The following is a 16,268-nucleotide window of genomic DNA, read 5'->3' as shown; positions in this document are numbered from 1 at the left end:
CCCCCTCAGGGAGCGGAGGTAACTATACAGAACTGGCACATTTAATACTTCCGCTGTCACGGTCACTGATGTGTGATGAGGGGTGTGTGTCTTGTCAAACAAATACCAGGGTGCGCTAACATACTCTGTGCCTGTGTGTGTGTGTGTGTGTTTGTGTGTGTGTGTGTTGTGAGGCCCAGCTCTCCTCTGGCAGCCATCGTCCCGTCTGCGGATCCTGTGTGACACTTCTAATTAGCGACAAGAGGAGAGACGGGCGACGCTGCCGTAAATGTCAGCATCCCCTCACACGCACACGCACGCACGCACGCACGCCGCCAAAACAGGAAACACCTTGGGTTCCATGTTAGACTAGCGACAGGCGGAGGACCGCATGCCGTTATGTCTCCGTGGGCGACGGACGTCCGAGGAGCAAGAGGGAACGTTCTCTATTCGAATGATTCCCTCTCTCTTTCCCTCTTTTTGTCCTCCCATCACTGTCTCCCTTCCTCTCCCTTTTTCTTCTCTCTCTCTTGCTCTCTCTCTCATTTCCTCTCCTTTCCTCTCCCTTCCTCTCTCCCTCACTCCTCGCCCCCCCCCCCCTCCTTGATCTCTTTCTCGTGTCCTTTACACCATAGGCTACCAATCTAATCTCATGCATCGATACTCTTTAATTAATCTGATTTGACGAGACTGTCTGTTTCTGTCCTCAATTCACTCACGCCTCCCAATGCTACACACACACACACACACACACTGTACACACACCCAGACTAATCATTCCCTCATCGTGCGGACAGCCCAGTCATCATCTCAAATGTCACGCAGTACCCAGAACCTTCCTCCTATCAGCTTCGTTCTGGTGGTACACAGCTCCTACACGTCCAGCATTAACCTCTCAATCTGCTGGAGTCTAGCAGTGGCACCATGACAACCTACAACAACTACCACAACAACTACAACAACCATGACAACATCGATATGATAACGACAACAATTACAACAAGAGGCGGTTTGTGGTGTGGTGGAGGAAGAGGGAGCGGCTGAAGGCCAGCGGCTGGGGTGTCCTCCTGTCCTGCTGGCTCCTGCACAAGCAGACGTTGAGCCACCATGGTCCTCCTGGCTCAGAGCCAGTGGCATCGCAGGCTCCGGACCATGAACAGTCAAGATCTGCAGTGTTCTGCGGGTGTGGTTCCACACCACTAGGTAAGCTATGGAGCTGGAACATGCAGAGGTGCCGGTAAAGTCTCTCTCCCTCTCTCCCTTTCTCTCCCTTTCTCTCTCTCTCTCTCTCTCTCTCTCTCTCTCTCTCTCTCTCTCTCTCTCTCTCTCTCTCTCCCTCTCTCCCTCTCTGTCTCTCTCCCTCTCTCCCTCTCTGTCTCTCTCCCCCTCCCTCTCTCTTTACCTTTCTTTGCTCTTGGCCATATCAGTCGTCCCTCCTTATTTCTGGCTTCTTCCCCTTCCTCTCCGCTCTCTTGCAGTCTAGATAAGAACCTGACCAGTAATTACAATAGCTGCTTTATTGAACCAGAGACTGGCGCTTCTTGTCTCCTGCTTAAACACACACGCAGACACACACACACAGAGAGACACACCCGGACACACACACACAGAGACACACACACACGGGCTACCCCTACCGGAGCTCCAGCCAGGATACCCCATCCACTCGTTTTCCAGCTGTAGAGATACTCTCCCATCCATCTGTTCATCCCTCTTTTCCTGCCCCCTCTACTCTTTCATCTCCCTCCCTCTCTCTCTCTGGCAGTGACTCATTCATTACTGTCTGCTGTCTTTAGTCCCACTGCGGTGAAGAGGTTTCCCGGTTGCCAGGTTGGAGGGTGCGTGTTACACAACCCCCCGACTGAGCTGCTGTGGTATAGTAGACAAGACAATGCTGGCTGGGGTGGTCTCTGTCTGGCAGGGGTGCCAAAAAGTCAAGATTAGGAGGGTTTTTTTTCTTCTTCAAGAACGAAAAGGGTCTGGCTGCCTCCTCATTGGGAGCTCTCCCCTGCATGTAGAACCATAATGAGCATTATCAGATGAATCATTACAGTCATGTGATACTGCGGGAAAACACTACTAATTGCTTCCCCCTCAAGTCCCCAGGGCCCTGTAAATAAAACAGACTTTGAAAGAAGCGGTGTGGGTGTGTGTGTGTGTGGGGGGGGGGGGGGGGGGGGTAAGAGAGGAGGGAAGAATAGCGGATTTTCACTAAGGTGATCGGCTTCTCCCAATTTAACGGCAGAGTCAGGGGGTGGGGGGGGGGGGAGTTCTTTTCCCATTTAGTGTGTTTAATTGGGAGCAGTTTTCGGAGGCTGTGTAACGGTAATTACAGCAGAGTCAAGGCCCTGTGGGGGGGGGGAGGGGGGTAGAGAACGAGGGAGTCAGATAAGAGCGGAAGAGGAGAGAGCGGAAACAAGGGATAGCAGCAGGTTTACCGACCTTTCAGAGGAATGCATGGCAACGCAAAACCTCCATCACCAAAACAACAACAACAACGTCTCCATCTCAGGTCAAACTTGTTATGACAACAACATGGATGTAGATGTGTAAAAAGTTTTTCAAAACAACAAAAGTCACTTAATACCACAACACAAGTGTGTATTTGCGTTTCTAGTGCAGCAGGACTGTGTGAGTGTGTTGGAGAGCCTTCCAGTCAGACTCAGTCGTCCTCTCCACCCAGACGCTGGTCTGATCCCAAAGAGACCCCAGCCCTCTCCTCCATGATCCCCCTGCTGCACCGACTGTACACACACATCAGACGCACTAACACACACACACACAGAAGCACACACGTACAGACACATGAAGACACACACACAGGCACAAACACACACACGTGCATACACTCATGCATAATTTGAAACACAAGCCCTCCTACCCACGCGGGGCAAGCCACACTTCTGCATTCTCACGGACACACACACACACACACACTCTTCCCTCTCTGGTTACCATCTAACATTAATATGTGTGTCCCGGATGGTGGAAGGGTTGAAAGCTTGCTGTAACACAACATGACCCCAGTGTACTGGAGTAAAGAGAGCGTTAATATTTCACGCTGCTACGTCTAAGGCATTTCTGTATCTTCTGTGCGTACGTTTATGTGTGTGTGTGTGTGTGTGTGTGTGTATGCTGTATGTGTGAGAGAGGAAGAGAGACTGCTGTGTGTGTGTGTTTTGACACTAAGCTCACACTGAGTTAGAGATACCCTCCTGACTGTGTTGAGAGCTAACACACTGGGGATAAAACACACTTGTTACTGGTGTTTTGTCAACATCTAATTACACTGGTATACCAGGCTGTTTCACACCAGGACTGCGCACGTACTGTGTGTGTGTGTGTGTGTCTGTTCCTATTACTGTAAGGGCCTCACTTAGGGTTTTCTCTGTGGAAATACAAGCCAAGAGCTGTGTGTTTGTGTTTAAGTGTGTGTATGTGTATGTGCGCAAAGCTAATTCAGTTGATTTGATATGCTTTCTGTTATCATAAATGACATTTTCATCCAGACCAATGTGTCTGTCCTCTTCTGTCTCATTAACAGACTTATTAAAGAATCCTTAATTATGCTGCTTATCTTCCACTGAGGCCCTGGAACTACCAGGAGACTCCCGACCTCTGCTCTGCTACCTCAGCCAAACACACACACTCACACAAACACACAGTCACAAAAACAACCTATCTTTCTCTCTCGCCCACACAGTAACAAAGACCACCTCACACACACACACACACACACACACACTTACAAACACATGTGCACATGTGCATACCAGGAGGACCAAATAATACTTTCCTTCCTCTCCTTTCACCCTCCATCTTCCCCTCCTCTCTCTCTCTCTCTCTCTCTCTCTCTCTCTCTCTCTCTCTCTCTCTCTCTCTCTCTCTCTCCCCCCCCCCCGCCCTGCATCTGCTGCCTTGCATCCCTCTCACTTCCAGACCCCTCGTCACGCACGACTCATACGAAACAGTCGGACGTGACGAGGGGGAACAAATTAGCAGGCGGCGCGGGAGGCCACTTCCTGTTGAAATGAATCCAGAAGTAACCCAAGGCTCCGCGCTCTCTGGGCCGTGAGCGCAGACGGTGGGGCCTCGTGCGGACACACACGTGCGCGAGCAGACGGAACCCAGAGCTCCACAAACCTCCCAAGCGTCTGGCAGGGGGTCCCATGATCCTCTGTTTTGCCGTTGTCGCGGAGAGAAGATACTGTATGTCCGGTGTCTTTGTTTACTCTTGATATGTGTGTCTGTGTGTGTGTGGATAATATGTTTGTGTGTGTGGTGTGTGTACATGCCGAATTTGTGTGCGTATACAGGACTGTGTGCATGTTTTGGTTACAGTTTGTGCGTGTGTTTGCTCACAGTAGGAATTGTGTACTCTATGCATGTTGACATAGATTCTGCATAAATGACATCTCTCTTCTCCTGACAGGTATGTTGACCAGACGGCAGCAGAATTGCTTTCTGCACTCAGAATACACGAAACAAACAGTGACAAGAAGTCGATCTCACCCTCGAACTCTCCCACACTAAAACACATCAGCATACTCACATGTGCTTTCAACTCTCTCTCAAACCAAAATAGAGTCAGACAATAAACTCTCCATCTCAGACCGATACATTCTCTCTCTCTCTCTCTCTCTCTCTCTCTCTCTCTCTCTCTCTCTCTCTCTCTCTCTCTCTCTCTCTCTCTCTCTCTCTCTAACCCATCTGCCTCGTAATCTCTCCCTCCCCATACCTCCCAGGGTGTTAGTCTGCAGAGGTCAAACTCAGCCTCTCTCTGTCTGCTTTAATCACAGCATCTACCAGTCCCGTTCCATCTAGAAAGAGAGAGAGGGAGGAATAAGGAGAGAGAGATGGAGAGAGAGGTAGAGAGGTAGAGACTGGTGGGTTCATTACTCACACATTCAACGACACTTAAATAAGATCCCTCGATACTGCTCTTGTCTTTCCCCCTCTCCTCCTCTCTCATTTCCTCTCCTTTTTCCTCTCCTCCCCTCTTCTCTCCTCTCTTTTGACTCTGTTCGTTGCTGTGAGCCACGTCCTTCATGACTGGGTCTTGTTTTGGCTCAAACAGATCCGTTCCTGGCCAGCCTTGGCTTGTTCAGAACTCTAACCCGCTCCGTTTGGCCTGGATAGAACCCTAATGGCCTGGCCTGGTCCAGTTCAGTTCAGTTCAGACCTCGGTTCCATTGAGATACGGACTAGTCCAGTCCAGGCCTCTCTCCAGAGCCATGCTGTTCTCCTTTCTTACAGCCACTGTGAACCACATTTGGCCCACTCATCTGATTGGCTGATTCGATTTTAAAGAGAGTGAATTAGCACTTAGTCGAAGCACGCCTGACTTTCTATTGGATCAGGGAGCGTGGGGGTGTTGGTGTGTGTCAGATTCTTTAGCTCTTCTTGTCTTTAACACTCATAAAGTGAAAATCCATCAAATCAAGGGGCTGTCGCTGGTCTGCTTGAGGCAAAATATAAAGATTTTCTCTTTTTTTTTCGCGGAACTTCCATTATTCATCCCATTTTCTTTTAAGGAATCCCACCTAGGAAATGCAAATAAGGTTCACGAAATGGAAAAGTACAGAAAATATGCAAAGCAGCTCTCGATATAAAGATTTGTTCGAAGACCACGGCGCATACATCAATCTCTGAATCAATATGCAGTTCCTTTGGACAACAGTGTGTAACGTTTGATGGTCTCTTTTCTCCTCCTACAGTATCTCTGCAGAGGCAAAGCTCGGCTGAGGATGAATATTTCACCGCGGCTGAGGAAAACCCCAGATCTACCCAAGTGGAGCTCCCATCTACATGATAAACGAGGATGGCAAGTGTGCGTGTGCAAATATACATTGTCTGTGTGTCCGTTTCTGTGTGTGTGTGTGTGTGTATATAGGGAAGATACGCCCTCTGTGTCTGTCCCAAGAGAGAGTGTGTGTGTGTGTGTGTGTGTGTGTGTGGGTCACATTGGCGTATAGCCAGTGTTAGAGATTGATGGCACATTAAAGTGAAGGGCGAGTCATGCTCTGCTCTGCCCGGCACCAACACAGGTAGACAGCGTGCTGCACCAACACACAGGTAGACAGCGTGCTGCACCAACACACAGGTAGACAGCGTGCTGCAGCAACACAGGTAGACAGCATGCTGCACCAACACAGGTAGACAGCATGCTGCACCAACACATGTAGACAGCGTGCTGCACCAACACATGTAGACAGCGTGCTGCACCAACACAGGTAGACAGCGTGCTGCACCAACACAGGTATACAGCGTGCTGCACCAACACAGGTAGACAGCATGCTGCACCAACACAGGTAGACAGCGTGCTGCACCAACACAGGTAGACAGCGTGCTGCACCAACACAGGTAGACAGCGTGCTGCACCAACACAGGTAGACAGCGTGCTGCACCAACACAGGTAGACAGCGTGCTGCACCAACACAGGTAGACAGCGTGCTGCACCAACACAGGTAGACAGGGTGCTGCACTCAGCAAGGTGCCCCGGCTACACACACACACACACACACACACACAACACACAACACACAATCACTGTGATCGCATATTCATATCGCACACAATAGCTCTGTACTCTATACATTCCCTGAAGTCACAGCGGGAAAGAAGCACTCCGAATAAAAGGAACGTTTTTGCACCGACACACAATCATATGCGTTCATACTGAAAGGCGTACGAATGCACATGCCCGTGCGGGGACGTGCGTGGGAAGCGATTGTTCCCCCGCTGTGCGTGTGTAGGCCACATCACAGGCGTTGCATGTTCCTGTCTTACATCATCACGGCCCCGCCTCAGCACACGGCCTCGGTCTAAGAGCACTCATTTACTCTGTGTATCCTCGATACTCACACCCTGGCGTACGTCATGTCAGCAGGGACAGCTGTTCACCTCCTGATGGCATCATGAGTGTGCTGGCCTATGCATGTGTGTGTGTGTGTGTGTGTGTGTGAGTGTGTGTGTGTTTTGTATTCTTCACAGCTGTTCGTGCGCTCAGATGGTGTAGGCGGCAGAGGAAGTGTGGCGTGCAAGTCTCGGTGTCTCTGCGGACGGCAGAGGGATCGTTCGGGTGGGGAAAAGAGAGCAGGAGAAAGAGAGAGAAGAAGAAGAAGAAAGACAAAAATGGTAAAGGAAAGCCAATGGGAGGTATATGTGTGTGGGGGATATTATTTGTCTGAGTCCTCACACCTGTTGTTACCCCCCCCCCCCTCCCTTACACACACAAATCGCTGGCTCTCTCTACTACATGATCAGAGCAAAGGACTGTAAAACACTGCCAGACCCAAACTCCTCCAACCACACACACACACACACCACGTACACACACACGTACGTCACCCTTAAGAAACGTAGTCGTCCATTTAACCTCACGCTTATTTTGATGAGATTATCTCAGACTCACACCAGCACTCTCTCTCTCAATATCTCTAATCTCCCATGTATTTACTGTCTCTCTCTCTCTCTGTTTCAGTCACCGCACACACACACATGCATTAACACAAACATGCACTCTCCTTGCAGCAGGTGTAAGGAAATTCAGTATGTGGATGTCCCTGGCACATGGTGGGAGGGAGGGAGGGAGGGAGGGAGGGAGGGAGGGAGGGAGGGAGGGAGGGAGGGAGGGAGGGAGGGAGGGAGGGAGGGAGGGAGGGAGGGAGGGAGGGAGGGAGGGAGGGAGGGAGGGAGGGAGGGAGGGAGGGAGGGAGGGGGAGAATGGTTGATATAATGGGAGGGCTGTGAGGCCGCTTGTTTGGCCGGTCAGGGACACTGTGACAGGGCCGAGAGACCGAGAGAGAGAGAGAGAGAGAGAGAGAGAGAGAGAGGGTGAGAGACTGCTTGTGCAGTGAAACAAGCCAGAAGGTCTGAAGGTCTGTGAGTGGCCATGTGTGTCTACAATGTGAGAGGTGAGTAGATCCGAAAGTGTGCGTGTGTGTGAGTGTGCTAATGTGCCAGTCCCTCAGAGCCCCTTAGACATACCCCCCTGTCCCCAACTGCCATCTTCATGTCACTCATACAGCGCTCAGTATGCAAACCAGTACACCCCATTGATTGCATATAAAATGTTAATTCAGACTTTACTGTCCTCGGCATGTTAATAATGTAATCGTGAGGTGGACAGGCATTGATTAAGGAGAGGATGCTGGCATTCACTTTCTCATGCATGACATTGAGGGAGGTGGAAGGGAGGCGGGGTTTGCTGCATAAGATGCTGACTTTACACTAAGTGATGATCTGTAACATACAGTGTCTTGGTCGGATGCTAGGCTGGTACTTTACACTAAGTGATGATCTGTAACATACAGTGTCTTGGTCGGATGCTAGGCTGGTACTTTACACTAAGTGATGATCTGTAACATACAGTGTCTTGGTCGGATGCTAGGCTGGTACTTTACACTAAGTGATGATCTGTAACATACAGTGTCTTGGTCGGATGCTAGGCTGGTACTTTACACTAAGTGATGATCTGTAACATACAGTGTCTTGGTCGGATGCTAGGCTGGTACTTTACACTAAGTGATGATCTGTAACATACAGTGTCTTGGTCGGATGCTAGGCTAGTACTTTACACTAAGTGATGATCTGTAACATACAGTGTCTTGGTCGGATGCTAGGCTGGTACTTTACACTAAGTGATGATCTGTAACATACAGTGTCTTGGTCGGATGCTAGGCTGGTACTTTACACTAAGTGATGGTCTGTAACATACAGTGTCTTGGTCGGATGCTAGGCTGGTACTTTACACTAAGTGATGGTCTGTAACATACAGTGTCTTGGTCGGATACTAGGCTGGTACTTTACACTAAGTGATGGTCTGTAACATACAGTGTCTTGGTCGGATACTAGGCTGGTACTTTACACTAAGTGATGGTCTGTAACATACAGTGTCTTGGTCGGATGCTAGGCTGGTACTTTACACTAAGTGATGGTCTGTAACATACAGTGTCTTGGTCGGATGCTAGGCTGGTACAGTGGCCCCATGCTACATGTGACACACAGTCCTGTACAGAGCCTGGACCTTCCTCTACTGTTTCATGCTAGTGCTTTACTATCGTATATATGTGTGTGTGAGTGTGTGTGTTTGTGAGTGTGTGTGTGTTTTCACACTCTGCTTCCTTTATTGCAGGTCAGGGAGAACCAAGATAGTCGTGATCTAAAGTCCACCTGCTCTCTTTCTTCCTCTCTGTCTCCATCTCTCCATCCGTCTCTCAGTCCATCCATCTCTCTCTTCTCCCATCCCCCACAGGTCCCCGGGCACTCTCACCCCATGTGAAGCCATGCCAACCATCTCGCCCCATTCCTGCCCCGCTCCCCACCACCCACCCACGTGTGTGTGTGTGTGTATCCAGTAGTACTTGGCGTGCACATGTGCGTGTGAACGTTTCCAACCTGTGTGTGTTGTGTGCGCTCTCTCCCCCGGTGTGTGTAATGTGCGAGCCCTCCCAATTGGTGTGTGTGTGTGTCCAGGAGACAGGCGGTCAGCAGCTGATTAATGTCCAGTCAGACCCCCCTCAGAATACAGACTGAGGGAGCAGCCATCCATCAGCCAGGTAGTAGAGAGGGAGGTGGAGCGTTCAGCTACCCCCCCCCCCTCCCCCTCCCCATTGGTCATTAGGGGGCCCCAATGTTACACTCCAAAACCCATTTATTCCAGCAATCAATTCATACACAACATCTGTCGTGCAGTGAGAGAAGGTAAGCATTTGGGTACAAAAAAAAAATATATATATATATACATCTATAAAACACAAAAGCATTGGAGGCTAACCGGAGGTGTTATAATTTGTCATGGATATGACTAACACTGCGATGGAGGAATACAAATTGCTGTCATAAGCTCACAGGTCGTATCTCTTTATTGCTCCGCATTCATTTGGAAACAATAACGTAATGAAATAATTGGAAATGCTCAGTGGGATGCAACCGTTTTAATTGAGTGTGGTTTGTGCTGCTCGTGGTGTCGTATTGGTTGGCTGTTTGTTTCTGTTTAAACGGACAAAAAGAAAGTGGTAAAGTAGTAGTAAATAAGTAAATAAGTAGTAGTAGTAAATAAGATTGATCTGTACACCTGTATTAATCAATGCAATCCTGTGTGTGTGTGTGTGTACAGTAGTGTGTGTGTGTGTACAGTAGTGCGTGTGTCACTCCGTATGTCCTCGTGTGTGCCTACCTGTCTACATATATACTGCACGTGTGTATTTGTGTGTGAGTGTGTGTGTGTGTGTGTTTACACCCCTCCCTATTCTCCTGCTCATCACATCACATTAAACAGCCGCACACATGAACAGATGCACAATCAAAAACCCTCTTCATGTTGACCCCAGCCTGTTACTCAGACAGATCCGCTCACATCAGAACCACGTTAGCATCAGAGGGGTTAGCATCAGTCAGACAACAGGGTCTGTGTCAGGGCCCTGTAGACCCCAGGATGGCCTCATCCATACCACGCTACAGCACCCTGCTGCTGTTGTCCTGAGCACACCACCTGGACCTTGGACAAGACCACCACACTGAGAACCGGAGCAGGGGAAGCAAAGGGGGAGAGGGAAGGAGGGAGCAAGAGAGTGAGAGAGAGAGAGAGAGAGAGAGAGAGAGAGAGAGAGAGAGAGAGAGAGACGAACTGAGATTGAAAATGAGAGAGAGGAGGGGAGAAGGGAGGGGAGAAGGGAGAAGGGAGGGGAGGAGGGTAAAAGAAAGAGAGAGAAAGAGGGGGAAAGAATGCAAGAGTGTAAGAGAAAGAGAGAGAGAGAGAGAGAGACTGCGATGAAGAAAGATAGATGGGGGAGAGGAAAGCAAGGTAAGAGAAACAGAGAGAGAGGGAGAGAGAGAGAGAGGGAGGGAGAGAGAGAGAGAGAGAGAGAGCAGTGGTAAGCAGATGCCCTTGAGAAGAGGAGGGCTGGACACTGTAAGACTAGGGAAGCATGAGAGGAGAGGAGGAGGATAGAGAGGAGAAGAGGAGGATAGAGAGGAGAAGAGGAGGATGACAGAGAGGAGAGGTAGAGGATAGAGAGGAGGGTAAAGAGGGAATACTGCTTGAGAGAAGAAAGAGAACAGATAACAAGAGAGATAGAAGAGGACATGTTAAGGAGCATAAATAGAGTACATTTGGGATGTATTCAAATGCTGCTTAACAGGCACACACTTTTTCTAGTTCTCTCCCTCTCTCCGTCTCTCTCTCTCTTTCTGTCTATCCGTCTCTCCCTCTCGTTCCAAATATGGGCGTGGGTTATTGTTGACATGCACAATCGCAGTGTTAATGACCAGCACTGATGGGAACTGATGAATCACTGAAAGAATGTGGTGTCTCTACCCACCCACACACACACACACCCTTTCACATACACACCCACACACACACACCACAGCCTTAGATGAGTACCTGGGTTCAGGCTGTCACTCCCAACATTTGTCTCTTACACAACCACACACACACAATCGCTAAAGACGACACACACACACACACGTACACAGTTTCATTATAGCTGTGGCCATCCCAGTTATACTTTGATATCCAATAACCTTGATGTAATCAGTCCCCAAGACTATCAGCGAGGTCCCCAACACTCATAATTTCCCTAATACACTATCAGTCTCTCACACACACACAAACACACTATCAGCCTCTTACACACAACCTCACACACACTCCCTCTAAATCATCTAATTACACCTCTGTGTGTTTTGTGATGTGGGTTTTCTGTGTGTGTGTGTGTATCCAACAGTGCTTGTACGTGTGTGTGTGTGTGTGTGAGCGTGTTTGTGTGTTTGCGTGCGTGTATGCGTGTACGTTTGTGAGCGTGCGTGTGTGCGTGCGCAGGGGACAAGTTGACCTTGTTAGTAGCTGAGTGGACAGTAGTGTTGAGACGTCATTAGTGGGTCAGGCCAGGGTGAGGGGGAAGGGTGAGGGGGTGAGGGGGCAACAGAGTGAGGAGAGATGGAGGTTGACAGAGAGGGGGAGGAGAAGAGGAGGAGAGGAGGAGAGGAGGAGAGGGGGAGGAGGAGAGGAGGAGAGGAGGAGAGGGGGAGGAGGAGAGGAGGAGAGGAGGAGAGGAGGAGAGGGGGAGGAGGAGAGGAGGAGAGGAGGAGCGGAGGAGAGGAGGAGAGGAGGAGAGGAGGAGAGGGGGAGGAGGAGAGGAGGAGAGGAGGAGCGGAGGAGAGGAGGAGAGGTTTGTCTAGGTACACACGTCAGGTCCTCCACGTCAGGTCGGAAGCAATTAGAGAAGACACACACACGTGGAACCTGAACCGGCCTGCTTAGGTAACAGTAACCCCCAAGTACCTGGCTCAAGTAGAGGACCACACGAACACCAACACACATGCACTGCTCATACACCCTAATGACATTCGAAGAGAGTCAAAGCTCCCTTCCAGCCTGTCTCCATCTTTCCATCACCTCATCCTTTCCTCCTTCCTTTGCCATCTATTCATCTCTTCATCTCTCCATCCCTCTCACTTAGGTAGGACAGAGGCGCCTTCCTAGAGGGGTTACTGGGTGACACCCCCTCTGCCCTTCTCTGTTGGCAAGGTCACACACACACACACACACACACACACGGTCACTCACAGCCAGGGTGTAACCATGACTTCAGGCACATACACTGTATTCGGAGGCTCCTGACACACACGTGCACACACACACGTGCACACACACACGTGCACACACACACGTGCACACACATTGTCGATAGTCGGTAATGGCCTTCACGCACATGTACACACACCTACACACACGGAATGATTAAGACACACAGCGCCACATGAGGTACTTAACTCAGACCTCCCTAAATCACCCAGCCTATGGCCATTCTCGCTCCCTCAATAGCTTTCTCCTTCTGTCCCTCTCTCTCGCTCTCTTTCTATTTGTCTTGGTCTCTTGCCCTTTCTCTTTTCTCTCTCCTGCTCCTTCCTTCTCTCCATCCCTCCGTTTTCTCCTCCCTCTCCGCACACATCCAATATTCCACAGTGACAGGGCAGGCATGCCCGTGAAAGCCACCGGCATTAAAAAAGAAATGAGGAGAGAGAAGGGGAGAGAGGGAGGGAAAGAGGGGGAGAGAGAAGGAAATAGGACTGAGAAACACCTCCTGTACCTAGCAGAACGCATTACCATAATAAAACAATAAGAGAGGAAGAGAGAGAGAGAGACAGAGAGAGAGAGAGAGAGAGAGAGAGAGAGAGAGAGAGAGAGAGAGAGAGAGAGAGAGAGAGAGAAAGAGAAAGAGAGAAAGAGAGCACGTTAAGTGTCAGCACAGTACAGTCCTGGTGTTACCGGTGTTACCGTGGCTGCTGTACCGGGCACACCCGTCCCGTTACCGTATTTCACCGGGTCATTACTGTGCGGCTCACGCTGCCGCCACACCAGATGCTGTGTTCCGGGGAACAGTTTCCGTGGTAATTACCGGGATGAACTTGGCACGCCAAGGTAATAAATATCTTTCGCTGTCACTGTACATGTGACATGAGACACACGCACACACACACACACACACAGGACCTGTTTATAGGTTTTGACATGCCATTACAAGAAGAATGGAACAATCCAAAGTGAAACATCAGGCTTCAGAGTTCCTGAAGACCCCCGAGAGGCCCAGTTAAACCTCACCTTTACTGCTTCCATAAAACATCTCAGAGTGACACAGGAATAACGGGAGAGACTTCCGTGTGTCAAAACAAATCAATAATCTCTTATTGTGATTTACCTCAACACTGTACAGGCTGAACAACTGCTCAAGCCAAATAACCTGTCTCATCGCACACACTCATGAACACACACACATGCACACACGCATAAACACACAAACACATTCAAACATGCACACATATACACAAACACCCCCCCACCCAATATATACACACACTAACCCTCCTAATCTTCCACAATCTTTGTCATCATATTACCAAGAACAATTCTTCCTCTAAAATTAAAATCTGACACAGACATTCAGCCATACCTGACACATGCTTGAACACACACACACACACACACACACACGCACACACTGCCTGTTCGCATTGACTCTAACCAGCAATATATTCTGTTAGATTTACACGGTGGACACAGACCAAGTCATTGAGTCAATCACTCAAACACACATAGGACACAGAACTCTTCTTCCTGTTGCCTGGTATGATGAGAGAAGTCAGGAGTTGAGGAGAAGCTGGTCACACTGTCACACCCCAGTAAATCACCCTATCATACGTCTCTGGCATGGGCCACCCCATTCCAGGATAGCTGTTCTCATCATGACAGGTGTGTTGGTCAGTTTTGAACTGCATTGTGGGTAACATGTAGTAGGCTATCCTACCCTGTCCTGTCTGGATCAGCACCTGGCGGTGGAAGAGAGCCAATAAAGGTTTCCCCTTGTTTCAAGACCATGTGGAAATTCATGTTGTCTACATACTGGGGACCCAGGGCGTTTTCTGAAAACGCGAAAAAAAGTGATGGAGGAAAAGGGAGAGGAGGGTTGGGGAGAGGAGGACGAGGGAGAGGAAACGCACACTCACCCGGTCTTTTTTCGAGTTTTCGCCCTCGACTGCCACATAACCGGACTTTGGAGATGAGGATGAGGATCTGCTTCTGGCACAGGGACTTGTTGCTCTTGGGGCAGGGTTTGCGCTTGTTGGCGATCTGCCGATTGGCCTGAGGGTCCTTTACCTCGCGCCGCTGGCGAATCAGGGAGCTGGCGAGGGCGGCCATCTTGGCGGCGACGCCGACGCCCGCTGCTGTCCCAGGTGTCGGGGGGTACCGAGGGCAGCCCCCCTGCCCGCTCGCCCAGGGCGACGGAGCAGCGTCCGAGAAGGGGGCTCAGAGTGGGGGGCGGGGCGACGGCAACGGGGGCCGGAGGGAGGAGAGGGGCCGAGCAGAGAGAAGGGGGGGGGGGGAGGAGGAAGAAGTGGGGAGAGAGAGAGAAGGGGTGGGGTAGCCCCTGTTTGTTTGCCCACCGGGGTGTCGTTTGCTGTGCTGGTCTCGCCGGCGTTGGGAAACGGACGCGGGACGGAGGTTATCTGGGAATTGTTTGGTTCGGTTGTTGCTGTTGTTATTTATCTGTTGGTCTGATACGTCGCTCTTCCTCTGTCGCCGTGGCCGCAGGGCAGTGGGGTAGTCATGGCGTTGTTGATGCAGGAAACAGCAGTGGCAGCCAGAACCAGAGAGGCAGCCTCTCCCTTCGTCGTTGCCCCTGATTGAACGCTCTTTTCCGGGCCACCAGCCGGCTACTCGGCCCCTCCTCTCTGGAACTCCAGCTAACTTTGCCCCAGACCCGTCAGTCAGATATTTAGCAGGACAACAAAATCCCTTAAAAGTCCAAGTCCAAAAGCTCTCCGTCCGGTTTACGGAAAACGGCGGCACGTTCAATGATCAACAACAGAAGAAAAAAAATGTCAAGAACGATAATGGCCGGACTGGGCAGGCAGCCACTATGCAGCTCCTGACATCTTCTAGTGGATCCTCAACAATCCCTCCATCGGAAAGACAAAAGCAAAGGAAAGATAAAAAAGAAAGGAGAAAAAAGGGGTTGGAAACCAGGACGGTCCGACCTGGGGTGTCAGCTCCAGAGAGAGGCGTGAGGATGGAGGGCAGACGAGTAAACGGAGAGCGTGTTCCTTCCTGTCTTGTTTTTACCTACACCCCCAGAGAGAGAGAGAGAGAGAGTGGGAGGGAGGGAGAGGGAGGGAAGGAGAGAGAGAGAGGGTTGAGAAATCCGGCGTTTCCCACAGATAGAGGTGACATTCATGAACGAGGGAGCGTGGAGACGAAGAGCGGGTGAGAGAGAGAGAGAGAGAGAGAGAGAGAGAGAGAGAGAGAGAGAGAGAGAGAGAGAGAGACAGAGAGAGAGAGAGAGAGAGAGAGAGAGAGAGAGAGAGAGAGAGAGAGAGAGAAGGAGAGAGAAGGAGAGAGAGAAGAAAGAGAGAGAGGCGGGTCTATCCCTCTGTCGGATCAGAAGCTCCAACTCTCAGCTCTACGCACTAACTACAGCGCAGCACAGTCGCGTGTCCTTCAGTCCTCTACACACGCACACACACGCATGCTCACAGATGGAACGAGAGGGGATGAATGAAGGGGAGCAGAGAGAGAAACTCACAGCAGGTATGTGCACGTCTTACCCCGGTGTGCCTGAGACTGACCGGATCCCCGGATCATCTGTGTGTGGGGGGGGGCGGTCGCACCGGAGGGGAGGGGGGGTCCGGCAGTAACAGTGGTCCGGTCTCTTGCCTCACGTCCTCTGAAACAGGCTCCGAAAGCACTAACTCCCCTTGCTGCTGATCACCACACACCGGTGACT

The 16,268-nt window shown here is 50.5% G+C and overlaps 1 protein-coding gene across 1 annotated transcript in view; it reads right to left on the bottom strand.

The window, feature by feature from the left end:
• fgf11a (fibroblast growth factor 11a) overlaps positions 1–14,683 on the bottom strand; it is a 43,029-nt gene extending 28,346 nt beyond the window's left edge. The window contains exon 1 of the mRNA XM_084691354.1: positions 14,491–14,683. Within this exon, the coding sequence (XP_084547480.1) occupies positions 14,491–14,683 (193 nt within the window). The remainder of the gene's footprint in view (positions 1–14,490) is intronic.
• Between the last annotated feature and the right edge of the window lie 1,585 nt (positions 14,684–16,268).

This window comes from Hypomesus nipponensis, chromosome 25 (genome assembly GCF_054491055.1).
Source record: "Hypomesus nipponensis isolate SF chromosome 25, ASM5449105v1, whole genome shotgun sequence".
Taxonomy (NCBI): Eukaryota; Metazoa; Chordata; class Actinopteri; order Osmeriformes; family Osmeridae; genus Hypomesus; species Hypomesus nipponensis.
Note: the sequence above shows the minus strand (reverse complement) of the source record. Positions and strands in the feature narration are given on the sequence as shown.